This window comes from Oncorhynchus gorbuscha, linkage group LG18 (assembly GCF_021184085.1).
Source record: "Oncorhynchus gorbuscha isolate QuinsamMale2020 ecotype Even-year linkage group LG18, OgorEven_v1.0, whole genome shotgun sequence".
In the NCBI taxonomy this organism is placed as follows: domain Eukaryota; kingdom Metazoa; phylum Chordata; class Actinopteri; order Salmoniformes; family Salmonidae; genus Oncorhynchus; species Oncorhynchus gorbuscha.
Genome location: NC_060190.1, coordinates 62,995,950 through 63,020,911, shown reverse-complemented (window position 1 = coordinate 63,020,911; position 24,962 = coordinate 62,995,950). Strand labels below are relative to the sequence as shown.

The following is a 24,962-nucleotide window of genomic DNA, read 5'->3' as shown; positions in this document are numbered from 1 at the left end:
GTCCCCTTAAAAAAAGCAGATGAAGAGAGCTGACTGCACTGGTTTCTCAGCGTTCCACTTGTCATCCCTCCATTGACAGAGAGGTCTACTGGTGTATTAATACACATAGCAAATTGCTTTTGGAGCAAGAGAAGGAGAGGGCGAAGGAAAGAGCCTTAACCCTTGCTTGAACCAGTCACTTGACCGCTCTTTCCCAGAGAGCTCGCTAAGCCACAGAGAATCATGATATAGATCCACACTAGGGGTCGACCGATTATGATTTTTCAATACCGATACCGATTATTGGAGGACAAAAAAAGACGATACTGATTAATCGTCCGATTTTTAAAAATGTATTTGTAATAATGACAATTACAACAATACTGAATGAACACTTATTTTAACTTAATATAATACATCAAAACAATCAATTTAACCTCAAATAAATAATGAAACATGTTCAATTTGGTTTAAATAATGCAAAAACAAAGTATTGGAGAAGAAAGTAAAAGTGAAATATGTGCCATGTAAGAAAGCTAACGTTTAAGTTCCTTGCTCAGAACATGAGAACATATGAAAGCTGGTGGTTCCTTTTAACATGAGTCTTCAATATTCCCACGTAAGAAGTTTTAGGTTGTAGTTATTATAGGACTATTTCTCTCTATACCATTTGTATTTCAAATACCTTTGACTATTGGATGTTCTTATAGGCACTTTAGTATTGCCAGTGTAACAGTATAGATTCCGTCCCATTCCTCGCTCCTATCTGGGCTCGAACCAAGAACACAACGACAACAGCCACCCTCGAAGCAGCGTTACCCATGCAGAGCAAGGGGAACAACTAATCCAAGTCTCAGAGTGAGTGATGTTTGAAACGGTATTAGCTTGCACCCCACTAACTAGCTAGCCATTTCACATCACATTGTTACACCAGCCTAATCTCGGGAGTTGATAGGGCTTGAAGTCATAAACAGCAGAGCTGCTGGCAAAACGCATGAATGTGCTGTTTGAATGAATGCTTATGAGCCTGCTGGTGCCTACCATCGCTCAGTCAGATTGCTCTATCAAATCATAGACTTAATTATAACATAATAACACACAGAAATGCGAGCCTTAGGTCATTAATGTGGTCAAATCTGGAAACTATCATCTCTAAAACAAGTTGTTTATTCTTTCACTAAAGCACGGAACCGTTCTATATTTTATCTAACTGGTGGCATCCATTAGTCTAAATATTGCTGTTACATTGCACAACCTTCAATGTTATGTCATAATTACGTAAAATTCTGGCAAATTAGTTCGCAATGAGCCAGGCGGCCCAAACTGTTGCATATACCCTGACTCTGCGTGCAATGAATGCAAGAGAAGTGACTCAATTTCACCTGGTTAATATTGCCTGCTAACCTGGATTTTTTAAAGATAAATATGCAGGTTTAAAAATATATACTTCTGTGTATTGATTTTAAGAAAGGCGTTGATGTTTATGGTTAGGTACACATTGGAGCAACGACAGTCCTTTTTTCGCGAATGCACACTGCATCGATTATATGCAACGCAGGACATGCTAGATAAACTAGTAATATCATCAACCATGTGTAGTTTATAACTAGTGATTATGATTTATTAAGTTTAATGCTAGCTAGCAACTTACCTTGGCTTCTTACTGCATTCGCGTAACAGGCGGGCTCCTCGTGAGGCAGGTGGTTAGAGAGTTGAACTAGTTAACCATAAGGTTGCAAAATTGAATCCCTGAGCTGACAAGGTAAAAATCTGTCATTCTGCCCCTGAACAAGGCAGTTAACCCACCGTTCCTAGGCCTTCATTGAAAATAAGAATGTGTTCTTATCTGACTTATCTGCCTAGTTAAATAAAGATGTAAAAAAAAAAAAAAGGCAAAATCGGCGTCCAAAATTACCGAATACCGATTGTTATGAAAACTTGAAATCGGCCCTAATTAATCGGCCATTACGATTAATCGGTCGACCTCTAGTCCACACCAGTGAAGTACTAAGATGTGAGAACAGATGGATCTCCCCACTTGCTACCAGCCATGTTGGTTACGCTGATACCTTTACATATCCATTTACTGTGTATGGAGTAGCTTGGGGTTCTGCCCTTTTACCTGAGGCTATTTCTAACGTACCTCAAATACTCCATTGACTTCTAGGTCAATTTAATAGATATGTTCAGTACTTTCATTCCAAGTTATTTTTGTGTTGTTTTAAGTGAAAATAAGCACCTGCCCTTTGTCTACCCGTCTGTATGTCTGTCTGCAGGGAGTTTTATTTTATGATTTTTTTTAATGATTTGTTTAATAATTTATTTTATTCAGTGGTATTTGTTATTTGGGTTGATAATGACTTCCTGTCCTCTTTCTGTCTGTCTGTCTGTCCAAAGGGCGGGGAGACAAAAAACCTCACAGCCATCCTTCATCGGGAGGGAGGTTCTCTGGGCTTCAACATCGTGGGAGGACGACCATGTGCGGTAGGTTACAAGTGGGATCTCTGGGTTACTGTTTTATCTCGTTGATGGTCAGCCAAGTGTCATATGGGAAATTAGGAATGGAGGCAAATACTTGAACTACGATTAACTATAGTTTTGTGCTTTACCGCAATACCGACATTGCTTGCACACACAGTGCAAGTATTTTTTGGGCTCCCGAGTGGAGCAGCAGTCAAAGGCACTGCATCTCAGTGCAAGAGGTGTCACTACAGTCCCCGGTTCGATTCCAGGCTGTATCACATTCGGCTGTGATTGGGAGTCCCATGGGGTGGTGCACAATTGGCCCAACATCGTCCGGGGTAGGCCGTCATTCTAAATAAGAATTTGTTCTTAACTGACTTGCCTAGTTTAAAAAAAGGTCAAATTAAAAAGTATCTCTCTTGAGCCTATGTGGATAGATCGCATTGTGTTTGTTTAATGGTTAGGTTTAGCGGATTTTTTGTTTATAATTACTTCATATGAGGATCAAATGAAGGATTATGACTGCGCCCACACTACTGTCCTCTTTAATTGAGGCGACTATGATGACATAGTAAAAACAGACGTGGTGGGAAGTGGGTCCTCTGCCCTGAGCTGATAATCTGTTATGGCCTCTGTGTTTGCTGTCTCACTGTCTGCCATTGCCTCCCGAGAGGAGAGGGAAGGAATATCACTGCTGAACTGGGATTAGGGCACATATTCACAAAGATTCTTAGAGTAGAAGGACTGCTATAGGATCAGTTTTGCCTTTCTAGATAATAATGAATACAGTTATATGGAAAGGGGGACCTGATCCAAGATTGGCAATCTTACTCAGATAAATTTGGGCTCAGAGCTCAGTTAGAACTGGGTCTCGTATACTTGGAGCATCTCAATCTCTGTACAGAGTAAGCTGGTCCCAGTATCTTTTTTTTTGCTGGGAAGAATGTGTGCCAAAGTGTTCCACTCAGGGCTGTTGTTCTGTGGTTAATTTAAATTGCTATAGTGACGCACTTTGCTGTGGCGACATGGATTATTACAGTAAAACGTTTTACAGCAGGAAACTATAAAAAGGACCAAACACCGAAAGCATTTTTTTCTTGATTCCATGGTCTTTCCGGTTCCCTTGACAGAACCATGCATCAATCCAAAGAGAGTTTTGACAGTGAAGAGAATATGTTTAAGTTATTGCTCATTATGTACATTGAAATATGCACTTTGCAATCAAATGAAAAGAGCTCTTTGTTATTTTTACATCTGGGGAACTGATCTACAAAACACAGGAGGCAGGTGAGGGGAGGACAGCTTGTAATAATATCTGGAATGGTGTACATTGAATGGTATTACAACACAGAAACCATGTGTTTGATACCATTCAATTTACTCTGTTCCAGCCATTACTATGAGCCCGCCCTCCACAATTAAGGTGCCACCAGCCACCTGTGCTACAAAAGGGGGTCCCATGCACTCAACTTTTGCTCGAATTGTCTTTAAGGCTAGAATAACTTCATAAAGAGGTCACCAAATCCTCCACAAAAAAAACGATTGATTAATGGCGTTTTCACCCTTGACTAGTGTTGATGCGATTCAGAGACAGAGTTGGGTTGGAAACCAGGCTGAGTATGGTTAAAGGCTGGCCTTCGTAGACACTGTAGGGTCTAAGTACTGAGTTTGTCCACACTGTGGCCCCAGGGCAAGGGGATGCATGGCAAAGCATCAGTCCTCTCACTCTCCTGCTGTGACATTCCCTTGGCAATCCGTGCCATTTTGGGAGGAAATGTGTTTGTTTCACAGTTAAAAATGTGCTGTGATGAGCTCTGAAAAAAAGGAAGCAGACCTGAAATAATGAATTGCAGCATTCACACCTTGACTTCTGAGGTTTCTTTAAGTATTCCATATAAATTTAGCACACTGTCGCACAACTTGGCAGAGGCACAGGGTTGGTTTGATGTGGTTTTAGGAGAGAGCAGAGAGGGATGTTGGCAGTGCTTTGTTAAGCCAATCGTAGCTCTTACAACTCAGGGGTCACAGCCTCACTGATGGACGCAGAGTAACTCATATCCTTCCAACACATCCATTCAACATTTAGCCCCTCTAACGGGCTGGGTCAGAGTTGTATTATCCAGCCCTAGGAAACATGTCAACTGGCAGGCATTTTGGCACTGGGGCTCTGTGGAGCCCAACATTAAGCCCTGTGTAATGTGCACCTGCAACCACTTGCCAGTCACTACAGGCTGTTGAGCCCTGCGGTTAATCGCTGGGTTAACAAGGCTGCGTTGATGACTGCAGTTGCGTTCACATGTAAAGACCAGCAGGGTGTCTCTGACCCTGATTGGTGGGAATGGGTAATGGGAAAACCATTTTGAATTGTCTGCATAATGGCCTCAGGACTTTTGAAAGTAGGTTAGGCAGATTTAGCAAGAGACTTTAATATTTTAAATATATTATTTTTGCTGAATATTTTAAAGTAAATTAGCATGTATTGTAATTAAATATTTTTATGTAATCATCTTCAATAGTTACAACTATTTCTTAATCAATTTCATCAATGTGTTATCTGAGATGATCAGAAAATGGGTCATTAACATGCCAGTTTTTTCGCCACAGGACGACCATGAAGGCACTTCGAATGAAGGAATTTTTGTATCCAAGATCGTTGAGAAGGGACCAACAGACAAGGAAGGAGGCCTTCAGATCCACGACAGAATAATGGAGGTATGTAACTGACCTTCTGTACCGTTTCGTGTGAAGGCCAAGAACCAGGAGGTGAGGTGGCTTCTGGGGCATTTAGCACAGCACTTAGCATGTGTCCATTTTCTCCATGCTAAGAAAGAAAGCAACAGATAGTCTGATGGTGATAAACGATCAAAACCAGGAATGTTTAAAAAAAAATACAGACACGACAGTAACAGATAAACATTGCTAAACAACTTTGACTATATTTGCAGAAGTTACATGCAGCAAATGTCTCTTATGGTAATCATTAAGACTTTTAGTGAGACATCACTGTAAATAGAGTTAGACCAACCTGAGCCCAGGCTGTCTCTCTATGTTTGCTATAGCTGCTCAAAAGAGGCACTCGTTTACTGACTAGCTGACAAATTCCTTCCGACAGACCTGCTGTGGAGCAGCATCCTCTCGCCTTCATACAAAATCTCACTGTGTAATTGTCATGTGCTCCTGCGGGTCACTTTTAAGCGTGTACAGAAAACCAACATCACAAAGGTTTATTTTATAGTGTGAACTAGAGGTTGTCACAAAGGATGCATGGAACTCAGATGTTAAGTTTAACTGTGCATTACTGTATTTGTATTTATTATCTATCCCTATTAGCTACTCTTCCTTGGGTCCAGCAAAATTAAGGCAGTTTATACAATTTTAAAAACATTACAATACATTCACAGACTGTGTGCCCTCAGGCTGCTACTTCACCGCTACCTCATATTTACAGTACAAAATCCATGTGTACGTGTGTGTATAGTGTGTATGATATCGTGTGTGTATGCATGTGTCTGTGCCTATGTTTGTGTTGCTTCACAGTCCCTGCTGTTCCATAATGTTTTTAAAAAATCGAATTGTACTGCTTGCATGAGTCACTTGATGTGCAATAGAGTTCCATGTAGTCATAGCTCAATGTAGCACTGTGCGCCTTCCATAGTCTGTGGACGTGGGGACTGTGAAGAGACCTCTTGTGAAATGGCTTGTGGGGTATGCATGGGTATCCGAGTTGTGCGCCTGTAGTTCAAACAGACAGCTCGATGCATTCAACTCTCATAAGGTATTATCAGAAGTAGTGATGAAGTCAATCTCTCCTCCACTTTGAGCCAGGAGAGATAGACATGCATATTATCAATATTAACTCTCTGTGTACATCCAAGGGCCAGCCGTGCTGCCCTGTTCTGAACCAAATGCAATTTTCTTAAGTCCGTTTTTGTGTCACCTGACCACGACTGAACAGTAGTCCAGGTGAGACAAAACTAAGGCCTGTAGGACCTGCCTTGTTGACAGTGCTGTCAAGTGCCTTATCATGGACATACTTCTCCCCATCTTAGCTACTGTTACAGTGCCTTGCGAAAGTATTCGGCCCCCTTGAACTTTGCAACCTTTTGCCACATTTCAGGCTTCAAACATAAAGATATAAAACTGTATTTTTTTGTGAAGAATCAACAACAAGTGGGACACAATCATGAAGTGGAACGACATTTATTGGATATTTCAAACTTTTTTAACAAATCAAAAACTGAAAAATTGGGTGTGCAAAATTATTCAGCCCCTTTACTTTCAGTGCAGCAAACTCTCTCCAGAGGTTCAGTGAGGATCTCTGAATGATCCAATGTTGACCTAAATGACTAATGATGATAAATACAATCCACCTGTGTGTAATCAAGTCTCCATATAAATGCACCTGCACTGTGATAGTCTCAGAGGTCCGTTAAAAGCGCAGAGAGCATCATGAAGAACAAGGAACACACCAGGCAGGTCCGAGATACTGTTGTGAAGAAGTTTAAAGCCGGATTTGGATACAAAAAGATTTCCCAAGCTTTAAACATCCCAAGGAGCACTGTGCAAGCGATAATATTGAAATGGAAGGAGTATCAGACCACTGCAAATCTACCAAGACCTGGCCGTCCCTCTAAACTTTCAGCTCATACAAGGAGAAGACTGATCAGAGATGCAGCCAAGAGGCCCATGATCACTCTGGATGAACTGCAGAGATCTACAGCTGTCGTATATTGCACAAATCTGGCCTTTATGGAAGAGTGGCAAGAAGAAAGCCATTTCTTAAAGATATCCATAAAAAGTGTCATTTAAAGTTTGCCACAAGCCACCTGGGAGACACACCAAACATGTGGAAGAAGGTGCTCTGGTCAGATTAATCCAAAATTGAACTTTTTGGCAACAACGCAAAATGTTATGTTTGGCGTAAAAGCAACACAGCTCATCACCCTGAACACATCATCCCCACTGTCAAACATGGTGGTGGCAGCATCATGGTTTGGTCCTGCTTTTCTTCAGCAGATGGTTAAAATTGATGGGAAGATGGATGGAGCCAAATACAGGACCATTCTGGAAGAAAACCTGATGGAGTCTGCAAACGACTTGAGATGGGACGGAGATTTGTCTTCCAACAAGACAATGATCCAAAACATAAAGCAAAATCTACAATGGAATGGTTCAAAAATAAACATTTCCAGGTGTTAGAATGGCCAAGTCAAAGTCCAGACCTGAATCCAATCGAGAATCTGTGGAAAAAACTGAAAACTGCTGTTCACAAATGCTCTCCATCCAACCTCACTGAGCTCGAGCTGTTTTGCAAGGAGGAATGGGAAAAAATGTCAGTCTCTCGATGTGCAAGACTGATGGAGACATACCCCAAGCGACTTACAGCTGTAATCGCAGCAAAAGGTGTGGCTACAAAGTATTAACTTAAGGGGGCTAAATAATTTTGCATGCCCAATGTTTCAGTTTTTGATTTGTTAAAAAAGTTTGAAATATCCAATAAATGTCGTTCCACTTCATGATTGTGTCCCACTTGTTGTTGACTCTTCACAAAAAATACAGTTTTATATCTTTATGTTTGAAGCCTGACATGTGGCAAAAGGTCGCAAAGTTCAAGGGGGCCAAAAACTGTCATGGCCAAATACATATATCAATATGTTTTGACCATGACAGTTTACAATCCAGGGTAACTCCAAGCAGTTTAGTCAACTCAATTTCCACATTATTTATTATAAGATTTAGTTGAGGTTTAGGGTTTAGTGAATGATGTGTCCCAAATTCAATGCCTTTAGTTTTAGAAATATTTAGGACAAATTATTCCTTGCCACCCACTCTGAAACGAACTGCAACTCTTTGTGTTGCAGTCATTTCAGTCGCTGACACGTATAGTGTTGAGTCATCCGCATACATAGATACTCTGGCTTTCCTCAAAGCCAGTGGCAATTCATTTGTAAAGATTGAAAAAGTAAATGGGCCAAGACAGCTGCTTTGGGGAATTCCTGATTCTACCTGGATTATGTTGGAGAGGCTTCCATTAAAGAATACCCTCTGTGTTCTGTTAGATAGGTAACTCCTTATCCACAATAGCAGAGGGTTTAAAGCCATAACACATACATTTTTACAGCAGCAGACTATGATCAATAATGTCAAAAGCTTTACTGAAGTCAAACAAAACAGCCCGCACAATCTTTTATCATCAATTTCTCTCAGCCAATCATCAGTCATTTGTGTAAGTGCTTTGCTTGTTGAATGTCCTTCTCTATAAGCATGCTGCAAGTTTGTCAATTAGTTTACTGTAAAATGGCATTGTATCTGGTCAAATGCAATTTTTTCCAAAAGTTTACTAAGGGAAAGTAACAGGCTGATTGGTGTGCTATTTGAGCCAGTAAATGGGCTTTACTATTATTAGGTAGTGGAATGACCTTTGCTTTCCTCCAAGCCTGGGGGCACACACATTCTAGTAGGCTTAAATGGAAAATATGGCACATAGGAGTGGCAATATCATCTGCTATTATCCTCAGTAATTTCCCATCCAAGTTGTCAGACACTGGTGGCTTGTCATTGTTGATAGACAGCAATCATTTTTTATCTCTTCCACACTAACTTTACGGAATTTAAAATGACAATGCTTGTCTTTCATAATTTGATCAGATATACTTGGATGTGTAGTGTCAGCATTTGTTTCTGGCATGTCATGCCTAAGTTGCTAATCTTGCCAATTAAAAAATCATTAAAGTAGTTGGCAATATCCATTGGTTTTGTGGTGAATGAGCCATCTGATTCAATGAATGATGGAGCGGAGTTTGCCTTTTTTCCAAGAATTGAATTTAAGGTGCTCCAAAGCTTTTTACTATCATTCTTTTTCATTTATCTTTGTTGCATGGTGTAGTTTCTTCTTCTTTTTATTCAGTTTAGTCAAATTATTTCTCAATTTTCAATAAGTTTGCCAATCGGTTATGCAGCCAGACTTATTTGCCATTTATTTTGCCTCATCCCTCTCAACCATACCATTCCCCATCAATCCACGGGGATTTCAGTTTTTACAATCGATTTCTTAATGGATGCATTCTTATTAGCAATTGGAATAAGCAATTTCATAAATGTGTCAATTACAGTGTCTGTTTGCTTCTCATTACACACCACGGACCAACAGATATTATTTTAACATTGGAATCACTACAAAACTTCTTATACACTATATTAGGCCCAGCCTTTGGGACTTTGGTTCTCCAAGATATGGCTACTATTTTGTGATCACTACATATGATGGATCTGGATACTGCTTTAGAGCAAATGTCTACAGCATTAGTAAAGATGGGATCAATACATGTAAGCCGCAAGATGACAAATGTTTCCCTACAGCCGTCATTGTCAGACCTCAGCTACATATTTTCAGAGCAATGACTAGATGTTTGTGTTTATCCATTGAAATATGTTTTTTTAAGTATGCATCAAGACTAGATTGATAATAGTAGTTTCTGTCCTGTAGTTCTTCCACTTACTCTAAGATACGTTCTGAGTTCTGAGCAAGCATCACACTTTCGCATTAAGTAAGCATTGATACTTGATAAATGGGAGATTTGAGCAAAAATGTAAGCTACATGCTCAGATTTGTAGTTTTTATGCATCCCTCTAACCAGATCCTTGGTATTGACATGCATACATTGTAATGTTAGCACCAGAGAGACAGATACTGTACAACAACCTATCCCTCAACAGTAACCACTTCAAGCAGCAGTAACAAGTGGCTGAAATCCCACTGTTCGTTAAGATATATCATAAGATCCCTTGACAATAGGCAGATTTAAGCCACCAAATCCGACAGCAGTTCGGTGCCTAGTGACTAAGACCTATAGGGCCTCCAAGTGGCCTTGTTGCCTGTTCTGTAAGGAGAGATTTGTTCATGTGCTGTGTGGCTGTCAGTGTGACTTACTGGGAGAAGGTGTGTGTGTGTGTGTGTGTGTGTGTGTGTGTGTGTGTGTGTGTGTGTGTGTGTGTGTGTGTGTGTGTGTGTGTGTGTGTGTGTGTGTGTGTGTGTGTGTGTGTGTGTGTGTGTGTGTGTTACCAGGTGGAATCAGTGTACTGAGCCATCTGAGAACACCTCTACAGGATCCTGCTATGCTCAGTTCATAGCCATCCATCTTTTATCAATTAAAAGAAAGCAGATTTAGCTTAAGGATGATATTGGACCCACATTGGTGTTTTTGTCTCTGTGTTGTCTTTGACCTAATGGGGGAGAAGTCACAGAGAGGAGTGGGTAGAGCATTAGGAGAACAAGGACATGTAGAACCTCAGGACAAGACGAGAAACCAAACCGATCCAATTAATAATACTCATTGTGTACACTGACGGTGCATGGTTGCTGTATCCCTGGGTGCTTTTCATTTGATAGGTAATCTGATAGAGGTGGTTTAAGTTTCTCAATCTCAACAAACCTCTTTGTTACAGCTAAGCAGAAAAAAGTACCCTTTCATATTTTATAAGGCACAATAGTTCAGTTTTGTTTCCTACCTGGGGGGATGGAGGTCTCAGTGGGACCAAGTGATGAACTGAGGGGGAAAATGAATAGAAAGAACCCACCGGCAGTTCCGTGTACTATACTCCCAACCCTGTGTGGCTAAACCAACAGCCTGTAGCCTCATCCTGCTCCGCTCGCTATATAGGGCCCTGTGCACAGCTGGAGCATGCATTTTTAAACCTGTGCCACCGGAACCCTCCCAGTACTGCCTCGTCTCTCCCACAACTCTTCTGGCAGTGCTTTTCTTTCTTTAGTGCTACTTTTCTCTACTTTAAAGTTGGATGCAACGTAATTCATTTTGAATGGTTGTTTGTGGATGTGGCACATTTATGGGGGGATGGCAGGTAGCCTAGTGGTTAGAGCGTTGAACTGACAAGGTAAAATTCAGTCTTTCTGCCCCTGAAGAAGACAATTAACCCACTGTTTCCCAGTAGGCTGTCATTGTAAATAGGAATTTGTTCTTAACTGACTGACTTGCCATGTTAAATTAAGGTTTCATTTATTGATTTCCTGGCATATTGGTATGTAGGCTATGTGTAAGTTGAAGATCTAGTTTAAGTATGTAGCATTCTGGTTGTATTGTGATAATTTTGGCTTGACTTTCTGCTCAGATTCTCAAAAGACTGGCTGACATGACAGACATCATCAGGGTGTCACTCATCATGCTTTTGCCATTCTGATTTCATTGTCCCCTTTACAGTTGGGCCTGCACAAGAGAGATGTTAGATCCAACAACTTTAGTGCTTACTCATCACCACCCTCCTACCATTTCCATTGCCTTTGGAAATTAAAGCCCTTTTTTTTAATGAACACCATATGAAAGTAGATAATCTAAAAGCAGATCATGTGGATCACCATTCATGCATCACAAAAAAGTCCCAGTGCCTTGCCTTGCTGCGGGGATCGGCTGGCCTATTTGGAGCCATTTACATAACATGTGGAACTACAACAGAATAACAAGTTCAACTGAGGAGGCAAAAGCACTGGGGTCAATTCTTTCATAGGAAAACACATGGTGTGGTGTTCCATCTTCCCCCTGTGAAGGTTGTCGTTCCAGGAAGTATACATGGATGGGGCGGCAGGTAGCCTAGTGGTTAAGAGCATTGGCCAGTAACCGAAAGGTCACTGTTTTGAATCGCTAATTGAAAAATCTGTCGATGTGCCCTTGAGCAAGGCACTTAACCCTAATCGCTTCTGCAAGTCGCTCTGGATAAGAGCGTCTGCTAAATGACTAAAATGTAAATGGTCCTGGCTTGTTCCTCGGTAACAGCCTCTTCGTGGGGGAGTGTGATGGCAGATGTCCCTCCTCTGCAGCACTGCTAATACTTCAGCCTGGGATGAATCAGCTCATGAATGCCTCCTTGTTCAGCACACACATTCTCTCATAACCTGGATCTATGTTTGCTTTCGCTCGCTCTCTCCGCAAGCTAAATATCTGGTTCGGAGTAGATGTGTTTGCCTGAGAAGATTTAATAAATAGGTTTATTTAAATTAAACTTATGTGGCTCGGTATAGGCAAAGAGAGCTCTGTGTTGTGAACCTTATCTCGACAGGGGGACTTAGTTTAGTCAATATTTTCACATTTGTCTTAAAGTGAGATGTAGTAGATGTAAGAAATTGTTTTCAAACATGTTTAACTCTTGATGTTTTCCTCTTTTCTTTTTTCTTTTACAGTTGCCTAGCCATCTGCCTGCACATTTCATGTAGCCCTCGTCTCTCGGGGCTAGATCTTCACATTGACACACCACACATTGTTAGTGCTTATACAAGGAAATGTGTGCTTGGCTGTTTTTGTCTCTAAGAAATGTCTCCGGGTGTTTACTCATGCCTCAAATGTTATGCTGAATCCTAGCACCATTGTCTGCAGGACTAAACCAATGTCACAATCCCAAAATGACTGTTTCTGATCTCTCAGGGAATGGAGTTGTTTTTGTAGGAATCCAAATGCAAGAATGGGAGTAGAACGAGGACGCTGAGGCTTCAGTTGTAAATGTCACCTTGTAAATCCTCTGTAAACACTCTCAGGTCATGAAGGTTGAAAAACAACAACTACTTTAAAATAAACTGACATTGAGGAGAAACCAGTTGTAGGCTTGAGAGGCCATGTGTCATTGCCAGCAGATATGTGTCCAACTTTAATTGTGGCAGCAATGTAAGCTGTAGTCAAGAACTCACCCAGGACTGTGGAGTCCTGCTAAAGCCTGTCTAAGGTCAGAATAATAGTCTTTAGTGTTGTCATTGTTTGTACTTGCTTGGTCTCTCTCTCTCTGGCCCTGTTTCGTCTGTAGCATTTGAAGTAAAGGCTCAAGCTAAGACTGTGATAGAGTTTAGCTGCAGTAAAACAACTTTGTGCCGCATCTCCTGTAAATGTCCGTCCCAGGGTGTAATCAACTGTTTTTTATTTAGGTCACTGTCGTATGGTACTGATTTAAGGAATGTGCTTTTGAGTTTTTCCCCAGAAATGTATGTGATGCTCTCCTTCAGGCATAATGTAGGCTTGTTGTTACGAAAGTGACTCTCCAGTGCGATGGTGGGTTGACTAGCCACCCTGAATAGAATGCAAAAGCCTGTCATTTGTTTCTACACAACAAACATAGCATAACATATGACATATGAATTCACTTGCAATTACTTGTTTTTCTAACTTGCTTGGAAGTGCATGGGGACTGGGGAGGACTGGTTGAAAAATGTATCTGCTAATGACCACATGTCTGATATGCTATGATACACTATTTTGACTTACCCTCACCCATCCCCTTATTTTTATTAATGTTGAAATGTTTATCACAAGACTGTTGAAATATGTTAATTGCTACAGCTGACAATTGCCAAGACATCAAGGTAACATTTTACTTTGGGTATCTACTGACTGCCATGTTGTACCCGCTTAAAATCCCAAATCAGGATTGTTTGAAGGATAGGTGACTAGAAAACAGAATGCTATTCATTTAGACAATTATGTGACCTAGTCCGGTTAGAGTGGGGAGGTGACAACTTCGTTCAACGTTTGGAATTTTGTGGGTCACGCCAGAGCAGTCCTTCCTTATCTCCATGTGACCGCTTTGCTGTAAGGTTACTCACGGTGCACCACTTAACTCCCCAGAGCTATTTTAGTGGCGACTCACCAGCCAGACCTTCCCGGTGCTAAATGGCAGCCTGACTGCCTGGCCAGGAGTTGTGAATGGTGGCTGGTAGAATTGTTTAGGGAGTTGTGGAAGAAACAAAGCGTGCATGTTGATGAGGCCTAATTCTGTCTGAAGTCCTGTTAGCATTTCTCCCGCTTACATTTTACATTGGTCATTTAGCAGACACTTATCCAGAACGATTTACAGGAGAAATTAGTGTTGAGTGCCTTGCTCGAAGGTCGGCTCAGGGATTTTTGTATGTTACCTGAAACTGTCACGGTTGTGTGGAGAGACGGACCAAGGCGCAGCGTGATTAAAGTTCCACATATTTGTTTAAGCGAAACAAAAAGAACCAACGAACCGCAACATACACTAACTCAAAACAATATCCCACACAGCAGGTGGAAACAGGGAACCCTTCAGTATGATCCCCAATTAGAGACAACGAACCTCAGCTGCCTCTAATTGGGAACCATACCAAGAGCACCAACATAGAAATAATAAACCTAAAACACCACCTAGTCACGCCCCTGACCTACTATACCATAGAGAACCAGGGGCTCTCCATAGTCAGGGCGTGACAGAAAATGTATTTAAAAAAATAGTGAACCTTTCAAACTTGGGTTAAAAGGATTTAGGGATTTTTATCACTTGACTAGAATGAGATGAACTCTCCCGCTAAATAAAGGTTGAATAATTCTTTATTCATCTTTTCCCCCTGAGAGGGACAGAATGCCAGGTCCGACAGCATGGCGTGGGCAGTCCATCCTGACTGTCGCTAATAAGTTGTCACAGCACATGGCATCTTGGACAAGACATGTGTCACAAGTTCCCAGGCGTTATTTCTGACCTGGAGGCTATGAGGAACAGAAATGGCAGTTATTTCCCTAAGGGGGATCACATGTTGTTTGGCATCCCGAGACAAGAAGCAGGCCTTTGTCAGGGCCTTTATTGGATTCAGGCCCCCGTGCAGTCGGCCGGCTCCTCTCTCTCTCGGTCTCTTGCTCTCTCTCTCACTCTCTGTTTCTCTCTTAGTCGCTTGCTCCCTGCTCAGTGCAGGCAGGCCAGTCTCAGCCCCATGCAGCCCAGCACAGGGAGGCACATTCCGAGCCTCTTTGGCTCATCTAAGGGAGGACATTAAATCAAATCTAACTTTTAAAGAGGCCATAATCAGCTTCTGGTAGTGGCCGCTGCGTTGTGCAGGGCGCACAGTAAGGCCCCCTGACTGGAACAGGCACAAGGCACATTTTTGTTTTTCCTTCTCCGTATGGAAAGAGAGCAAAATAGATTTTTTAAACTGTGGAGTGATTACATATACAACCCTAAGACAGTATGAGGTGAACTGTCACCTCGTGGGGCCCGCCGCTTCTCTTCATCTGCACCACCACTGTATGCCAATGCCACACACAAAAATATAGTATTTTCCTCTCCATCTGAACAGCATCCCTTCCTCAAAGCAGCCGGCGGGTGATGATTTTCATGGTTGACCGACTATAAATGTGTTTGCTTTTTCTCTGACAACAGTCTCTCTTTATTCATAGAACTCATTCCCTCTGTTAATTTTAGGGCCCTAAAGGTTTTAGAGACAGAAATAGACAGGTGTAATTAAGGCTAATTTTCCTGCCAATCAATCTCTGGGCTTGTGTAAATGGCTCAGTAACAATAGGCTGAGGTTGCCCTGCACCAGCTGCTCTCTCTGTCAGCCCCCGACCCCAACCCCTCCTCCCCCTTGTGGACTGCCCACTGTCTCCCTAATTAACTACCCTCAATTAAACGCTAATAGGCTGATTAACAGACCCTTGTTGGTGCTGTAATGGCCCGTTGTTTCCTCCTGGTGCCCCTCTGAAATGTTTCCTGACTGCTGTGCGTTAATCACTGCCCATTCGGAGTGCTCTCTCTGGGCTCGGCAGGCACCAGCTTGGCCAGCTTCACGCTCCACTGTCTTCCAGCTTATTCCACTTTGATTGATTTCCTTACCAAAAAAGCCCAGAGTCTGAACCACAGTTGTTTCTATGATTTCATCTGTGTATTATGTCAAATAAAAAAGTCAGGGAGGACTAGTGATTGTAAGAAATTATCCATGAAGTAGAATTTGACCGAGGCAGCTAGTGCTGCTAACCCACAGCTGTACACTTTAGGATAAATCACACATAATGCTGACATGCATGTGGTTTGGGCTGGACAGTTTGGGTGTAGGCTTTTTTATTTGTAAAATAATCATCATTTTATGGGACTGCAGCCTTCCAAATATGGAGTTTAACTGATGGAACAAGATAAGCATATTTTCCTAATATGATACGTGGGAGTTTTTTATGACAGTCCGGCATTATGGTGATACATGGAAGTACATTCCTGGTTTACTTCCTGGATATTTCCTGGATCATCTTTTCTAAAGTTGGCTTCAGACGCTGCGCGTGTGCATGTGTGCGCGTGTGCATGTGTGCATGTGTGCGCGTGTGTGCATGTGTGCGCGTGTGTGCGCGTGTGCGTGTGGCTGTTCCTATTCAAATGGCCATACTGTAATTTGAACAAAGTTTGTTCAACATTTCAACAGTGACTTCATGTTCCCACATCAGTCCCTTCAGCAGGTTATATCTATAGATGTCCAGCTCTACAGACGTCTCATTGACTATCATAAATCATATACAGAATGAGAGGGGATTGAGTGTGCTCTCTTCAAATGGAAACTTTTTATAGCCAGGCTCTTGTAAGCTGTGAGTGTTAAATTGATTTTCCATTCTTCACCAGCACTTTAATCAGGTACATTATACTGTTGAACTATATTGTATTTGCAGAAATTCATGGCAGGAAACTCTTCGTGCAGAGTAGCTTATAACAAAGACCCCATAAAAGCTCTTTGTCTTCCTCCCTGTACTGCAGTCAGACTTCTGTCTAACGTGCTCTGTTACTCAAACCCACTCTTCCTTTTTGAAAACGTTCTTATCTCTCCCTGGTTAGTGCCAATGGATGTTACTGGATTGTTTATTTTGCTTTGTAATGTCCTTTACAGATTTTATTGACGCGGAAGAACACAAAGGGTTGACATCAGTTTACTGCAGGTCATTCTCCCTCTTCCGACTGGCAGATGTTGGGTGATATCTGAGCTAATTGGAATACTGTACATCACCTTGCAGATGTTTCTTTACAGAAATCAACGACTGTACCATTCACGCAGAAAACATGCTCTACCATTTACAGTACATCTTAAAGAGCCGTGCACCTGCTTTTACATCCCATTAGGCTGTACCCTGTCTAGACAGTGGATGGGTCACAACGTGTCATTGGAGGCTGAAGTGGTATCCCAGGATGCTTTGGCGCAGCACAAAGGGTGGCAGGGAGGTTGGACAGGCAGACGGTGATGATTCAAGGCTTCACGGTGGCAGCCTGGCCTCCATTGCTAATCCTGACAACATGGACCGCTTTAGAATTCTACTGCTCCCACCCTCGTCAGCGTCTCTTCACAAGGGTTTTAGATGGCCTCCCTTTCACTTGCCAACAAAGTAGAACTGGTGGCCGCTGCGCGCCTTTCTGATGCAAATGTGTCTAAATAGAAAAACATTGTTAGAAAGGCTTGGTTCATAGTCTGTGTTATGCTGGTTTTGCCTTTCTCTCGTTTTTCTGCGAGAGATGTTTCGCTTTCAAGTTGTACCTTTCTGTCTGATTCAAAACTTCCTCTTTCTTTAAAAAGAGACAGAGAAATTGCCAGAACTGCCACATTGAGGAAGCAGTGGAGGAACACACACACGTGGCGTGGGAGTGGGGCCAGACTGCAGGCACCTCCCTCAAAATACCTCCTCGCTCCACTGTTGTCTGAAGCAGGAATCAACGTTCTCCCTTCACTGTCAATGTAGAGTAGAACTATTCTCTCTCTCGTGAAGGAGAGCATTACACATCCTTGATGTGTTTGCTGATGCTGCTTGTCATGTATCGTTGTTTAATCAAGAAAAATGTCTGTTCGTCATTATGAGATGTTGGAGAACATAATTGAAGCAAAGCCACTGTCAATGTAACCACACACTAGTCTGGTATGTGTGTTTAAATGGCCAGTGTTGTGTTAAACCAACTGCTAACTGTCATACAGTGTTAGTGAAAGGCTTTGAGGGCGTCACAGATTAGTCTTTCTTGATGAACCATCTGCTGTTTCAAATATATGTACAGCCCAAAGTATTTACTTCATGGAATATTACACTGTTATAGTTATTTACTGAATCTGCTTGGCACAACTACTCTCTAGAAACATTCCATTGTAACTTGATATAGTGTGTGCAACCATATCACTCTTAAAGAATCTATTAGGTCTGTCCCTATTTTTCTGAATCTCACCATCTCTCCCTACCAATCTGTTTCACACTCACATATACAGTGTGGAAATGAAAGAAAGATGGTGTAAATCAAGCACATTGTCCAGTTAGGACTGGTGTGGCGTTAAACAATGAGCCATTGTGGACTGAACTGCTACATTGTTCACCTTCTGTCTATCAACTAATGACACGGAAAGCAAGGCCTCCTCAGGTTCTCTTTTAAAGACGTCTCTTTCTTTTACTGACATTTTAATGAATCCCTTCTCCATTACGATCTGCTCTGCTATTTCCTGAGGAGAATGAAGCAGCGCCCTCTACCCTCGTACCCATATACGGGTTGAAAATTGAACATGTTGGTACTAATAAGCCCCTAAATTGGAACGTAGTGGCAGTACAGTAACATGCTATACATGACATCAGAGTTCAGGCTCTGCACTTCACAGCACTGTGTGGGTTTTGACTGGCAGTCGTTCTGAACTTGAGCACCGTACGACAAGAATTTGCCCCCATCCCTCCCGGTAATTAAGCAACTTTTGCAAATGGGAAATGCTGAAAATGAAGATGACTCTATGTATCTTGAAAGATGAGATGTTGAGGATTATAGTAAATACTGCCTGTGTCCAAATGAGCACTTCATATTTCCAAATCCTAAAACTCATGTCATATACAGGGTAAACGTTTAAGATCACTATGTTTGATGTACAGTTACAAGATGACTTGGCGTCATACACAGGGTTGTTCTCAACAGAACGAGTCTGTTTGTTTATTGTGAGGAACATTTTCTGCGGCGCACACACCTGAATACACTCATGGCTCTTTTCTATGAGCACCAACATTACCATCGGTTTCTCTGAATAACCCTGTGCAAGCCTAACACTGTAAGATCATATTTAATAACTTAGCTCGTCATGTTGACAATCAAACACTCTTTCAACTGATTCCCACCTGATTTTTCCATTATCAGATGGTTCCCACATGATTTTCAAATGATTCCCACATGATTTTTACATTATCTCCAAACTGTTTCCTTTCAATTGCTACCATGGTTATGCTGTTCATATTTCTTCTGTAAGAAACATTTCAATTTAGCTCTATCCATATTGGCCAATTCCCACGAGTGTAAAGGGTTAAAGAAATAGGATAAAGTATGTTCTTGAGTGAGTTTACCCAGATTACATGGGTTTTGGTGGGAGTCCGAGTGCTCTCTTGAGCCTACCTGTCTGGGTTCCCACTGAGTCTAAAAACAGTGGTATTTAATACTGTCAGGCCCCATGCCCTGCACTCGGAGCAGGAGGCTCAGAGCTGCAGTCTACCTCCAATCTGAGACGGAGACCCAGAGAGTCAGGGACAGAGATTAAACGGACCTCAGGCAGAGGGAAGGTCGTTTATCACCCCGGGGAAGCAGAGGATAGAGTGGGCATGTGGAGGGAGAGACAGCCGACAGAGGGACAGATTTAGGGAGTGTCCTGTTGTTGGACACGGTAGGTTATATATTAAATAAACCTCCCCACATCTGCGGTGAGCCTCCAGTTACTGCCAGCGCTACTTGAATTATGAGAGTTATTTGATAAAGGTAAATGTCATAGAAACTGCAAAATATGATCTTTCTGATACTATATAGAAATATTTTACTTGATAAAGTGATGCTCCTTTTGATGCATTTGTAGAATATAGTATGTGCCCACCTCTTCATATACAATTTGATAACTGATGGGCCTAATATTGTCACTCATCAGATTATTGCCAATTGAATCTTGTGTATAGGCTGCGTGAAGTTAGGGTTGGTATAGTTTAGGGGTAGTTTGGATGGTCCGGCTGTGCAGGCTGACTGACATCACTTATTTGGCGTTCATCAACTTGGGTAGTGTCAAGGATATGTTCTGCCTTATTCTAAAGGCCTACTGCAACACAGCATGTTTTCCTTCCTCTTACAATACATTTGATTAGTAATAGAATTTCATTAACTAATACAGTCCTGTGACTGCTTATTTTTTACTAAGTAAAACGTAAAAGAGAATGGTATCAAACTGCAAGACACGTGGTCAAATGATTTGCTACTGAAAAATCGGCATAACACAAACTCATAATGACACAATTGTCTTTAGAAATTAAATCAACCTCTTCATTTACATTTTACATTACATTTAAGTCATTTAGCAGACGCTCTTATCCAGAGCGACTTACAAATTGGTGCATTCACCTTATGACTTCCAGTGGAACAGTCACTTTACAATAGTGCATCTAAATCTTAAAGGGGGGGGGGTGAATGTTCACCCACTTTAACATTCAGTTAGGCGTAATTTAAATTAAATTGTGAAATAAGGTGCACAATTATCGGCAGTGCGTCCATTTGTCCTTCATTCAGTGAGGAGAAAGAGACCCATTAGTGCCTGGCTGGGTACCAACGTCCTACAGCACATTGTCTTGGCATGTTCAGTTAAGAATAGGTGTGAAAAACAAACCGGTAGAAAGGCTCTAAATACTTTCCTGTTTTGTGATTTCAAAATTCTGGCAAATGAGCAGTGTAAAATATAAACATTTAGGAAAAGTCAGACAAGAAGCATTTTATTGATTTATTTACTGAATCAAATGTCAGGGCCGTTGGCCTATGGTGGTTCTAGTGTTAAACAGGAAGATTCATTTTGGGTTACTTATACTATGTACTCCAGCAATTCAAGGACTGAGAGAGATGGCATTCACTGTATGTTAGAAAACAAGCAAGAAAACAAGCAAACCAAAAACATTGTAACATGTGTATAAGTGTAGGCATGTCTACTGTGATTCTTTTGTTTGTCATATTTTGTCAAGTAGAGAAGTTGAAAATAATCATTCCCCACTGTTCCTCTGGCCTTAGAAGATCATGGCATGAGACAGAATAGGCTGAGAGAGAGACTCTAAAAGAACACGACGACAGATTTTAAGGGTCTGCCTGCCCCCTCTACTTTCCTCTCCTCTCCAGCCGTGCTATATCAGGCCAGCAGCTGCTGGACTAGGTTTCCACACACACTGCACCGGATCTTACACAAGACCCTTTATTTTGGGGCTTATGGCCCTTCTACGATAACAACCAGATCATGCTCAATGTTTATTAGCTGGGAAATATGAAAACATTTATTTGTTTCTGTCATGGTGTCTAAATGGATTTGGCATAGTTAGCCACAGTGACACAGGGGTTGTGGGTTTTGAGATGGAAGGTGAAAGTTACAGAATAGGCAGACCAGCGTGAACAGTACCTCTGTGGCCTGCAGCACTATGGGCAAACACAAAGTCACTTCATTTAGTCAGAGAGAAGTGGTTCCAGACTGTTAATGTCGATCACAGGAGAAAGTGAGCCCTGTGATTATTTTGGTGTAAAGGTCCAAATAAACCCTGTGTAGGTCGTGACCCCACTGATCTGAACCAAATGTGCCATGGTTTCCTAACTTTTGTTGAAAGCATTACCTAGCCTAGTGACTAAGGTAGAGCACAATTTTTTTTTTTTACAGTTGCCTTCCTTCCCTAAGCTCTTTCTCAGCGAATGTTGCTATAAAACATTCTTTGGGTAATAACATCTCTGCACACATCTCTGCCTTGCTTTATCCACACAATGGTTTATTGACACAACTTCTTTGTCAGGTAGTCAGCAGGCAGGTTTTAGAAAAATGTACACATGCTTATATGAGCCCAGGTTTTGAAAACAAATATGTTTAAAATGAATGGATTGTAATTCAAATCAAATTGTATTGGTCGCTACACATATTTAGCAGATGTTATTGTGGGTGTAGTGAAATGCTTGTGTTCCTTTCTCCAACAGTGCAGTAACATCGAACAATTCATCAATTACTTTATTTCATAAGGCTACTATAGTTAGTTGCTACTTCCATTTCAGCCATCACTGCACTGAAACTTGCAACAGATCGATATAACTGGGAACATTTCCATTTCCATTGTGTACATATCTCTTTGAAGATCGGGTCATCCGTCAAATGTCAAACACATTCAGACTAAGACTAAGGAGAGTCCATGAAACGTTTTGACTATCACGCACCTGTAATGAACACAATGCAGGGCACAGCAGGTGTTTATTGTGAAGGCCCACAGGAGGAGGCAGGTAGCTGGGTCCAGGGGCAGGCAGAAGGTCATACACAGGGGTCCAGAACGACAACAGTACAGGCAGGGAAAAGGCTAGTAATGTCTTCCGGGAGATCAGGCAATAGGTTGATAACAGGAAATCCAATAGGCTAAAGTACAGGCAGGGAATAGTCAAAAGGTGTCGTTAGTGAGGCAGGCCAAAACTATCATACACGGGAGGATTGAATTATGGGAAAAACAGAGCTCCAAATAGAGGTGTGTCACAAAACAAACAATACTTCACAATGATGGGGTGCAAAGAACTGAACGAAATAGTGTGTGATAATGACACACGTGTGTGAACAGGTGATCAGAATTCAGGAGATTGGGATCTGGAGAGTGAGCTGTGTTCAGGGGATCTACGTGTTTGAGTGTGTGAGTTGGAAGCAGACATTACAGCTCCCTTTTCTCCCAGTGGTGTCAATCTTATTTTGCCTTGGGGGCCGCAATGAGGGCCGCACTGAAAATGTGTTATTTCCTCGCCTTAAAAAAAGTTTTAAAAATAGTCTTCTATTCAGAATGTTTGGTAATCCTATGGTCCCTGAAGATCTTTAATTTCTGTCATTATTAGTGAGCTATAATTTCTGACTGAACCCCTCGCGGGCCGGACTGAACCCCTCGCAGGCCGGACTGAACCACTCGCGGGCCGGACTAATCCACGCGCGGAACGGACTGAACCACCTGCGGGCCGGACTGAACCACACGCCGGCCCGAACTGAACCGTCCGCGGGCCGGACTTAACCCCTCGCGGGCCGGACTGAGCCACCCGCGGGCCGGACTGTACCACTCACCGTGCGGACAGAACCCCTCGCGGGCCGGACAAAACCCCTAGCAGCCCGCGGGCCATAGTTTTGACACCTGTGATTTACATGGTTCTCAAAATCCGGTCAATATTTATGTAAGCGTGCACATTAGGTCAAGCTAACGGCCCAGGGCCCTGATCAAACAGCCCTTTCATCTGTGGTTTGACCTTCATTGGACTCGGCTCCCAGAAGCCCCTAAAGAAGCTAGGGGTAATCAGATGTCAGGCTGGGTGTTCACCAGGGACTCTGACAGGCAGCACCTTACCCCACACACACTGAGCTTTCTCTCTCTCTCTCTTGCGCACACGCTGTCCTATAACAGCGTCCCTCATATACTCATATCCTCCTCCTTGATAGATGTGCTTCTCTGGCTGGCTGTGTGGAGGCAGCTCAGCCCTTCAGCTCTCAGGGTAAATAAAGAAGAGATGATTTGATGACATTGGACCAGAATATACTGTTAGGAGATCCACAGGAAACTACACGGGCCCTCTCACCTACCTTACAGTTCCTTCACAACACTGCCTCTGGCCAGGGGAGTTAGCTAGCCCTGCGCAGTGGACTTGGGTTGCCTCTGGGTGTGGGCAGTGGGCTGGGCTGGGCTGGCTACAGACGGCTCACTTAGATTCTCTCTATGTCCAGTCTGTGTGTGGGCTGTGGGAATATTGCCCTGATGCAGATCAACTCAAGAACACTGCTTACACTGTATCATTGATATGACATCATGACATTGTATAACTACACAATTACTGGGCGTAATGCTGTTTCATGAACAGTGAATAAACATCTCTCCTATGTTGTTTGTGTGTGTGTGTGTTATCCATACCATTACATATTTTTGTCAGTTATCAGGACAAAACAGTGTATATGTACTGTAGATTGATTTGTACATTTAGGAAGTGTGGTAATGGTTTGCTGCCCTCAATCATGAACAATGTGTTGTTCCATGGTATGTCATCATAAATGTGTCAAAGTATACCCATATTAAGGTAGACTCTGCAAGATTAAAAAGCAACGTTGCAAATTCTGAAGTCCTAAAGAACATACAATTACTATATGAGGTCGAAAGCCTCTTAAACAGTCGCCACTGTTCTCATTGTGGTGCCGCCTCACATTAAAACATATATATAGTAAGTGGTCATCTAAATGGATAATCCACAAGGCTATGTATTTACTCAGTAAACACAGAGTTAGGATATTTCACCACCCGAGAGGTGTATGGCAGATAAAAGGCCTAACTTTGCGATTTACAATTACTGGAAATGTTTTCAGAGGTTTCTGGAAGTCATTTGTCTGGCGTGGTATGTTACCGCCACTGTCCTCCAGCAATGGGAGCCTTGGTTATGTGTCTGGTGGTTCAGTGTAGCTACTCCTGAGCCAAGTGCAGTCAGAGCTCAGTAGGTGGACACGAGCTGTGTTTCGTGGCTCATGAATAAAATTACATGATGCAGAAACTCTAGGGGGGCAGACTCAAGACTCCGGTCTCCAAGCGGTGAGCAGCAGTAAAATATTTCCTAGTTTCCTTTTCAAGAGGCTCTTGTGTTATCAAGCTGAAATGACAAGTAGCAGCTTTTGACTTTGAGACGCTCTTATGTTGTCTGAAAGATCTCCTTTTTGCTTTCTGTCTCTCATACTCTCTGCCTTTCTCTTTCTGTCTCTCATACTCTCT

The 24,962-nt window shown here is 42.2% G+C and overlaps 1 protein-coding gene across 1 annotated transcript in view; it reads left to right on the top strand.

Annotated features, from left to right (window-relative positions):
- The window catches only part of LOC124003303 (E3 ubiquitin-protein ligase PDZRN3-B-like), a 140,142-nt gene that overhangs the window by 4,694 nt on the left and 110,486 nt on the right, over window positions 1–24,962 (top strand). The window contains exons 2-3 of the mRNA XM_046311442.1: window positions 2,377–2,463; window positions 5,047–5,154. Of these exons, the coding sequence (XP_046167398.1) occupies window positions 2,377–2,463; window positions 5,047–5,154 (195 nt within the window). The remainder of the gene's footprint in view (window positions 1–2,376; window positions 2,464–5,046; window positions 5,155–24,962) is intronic.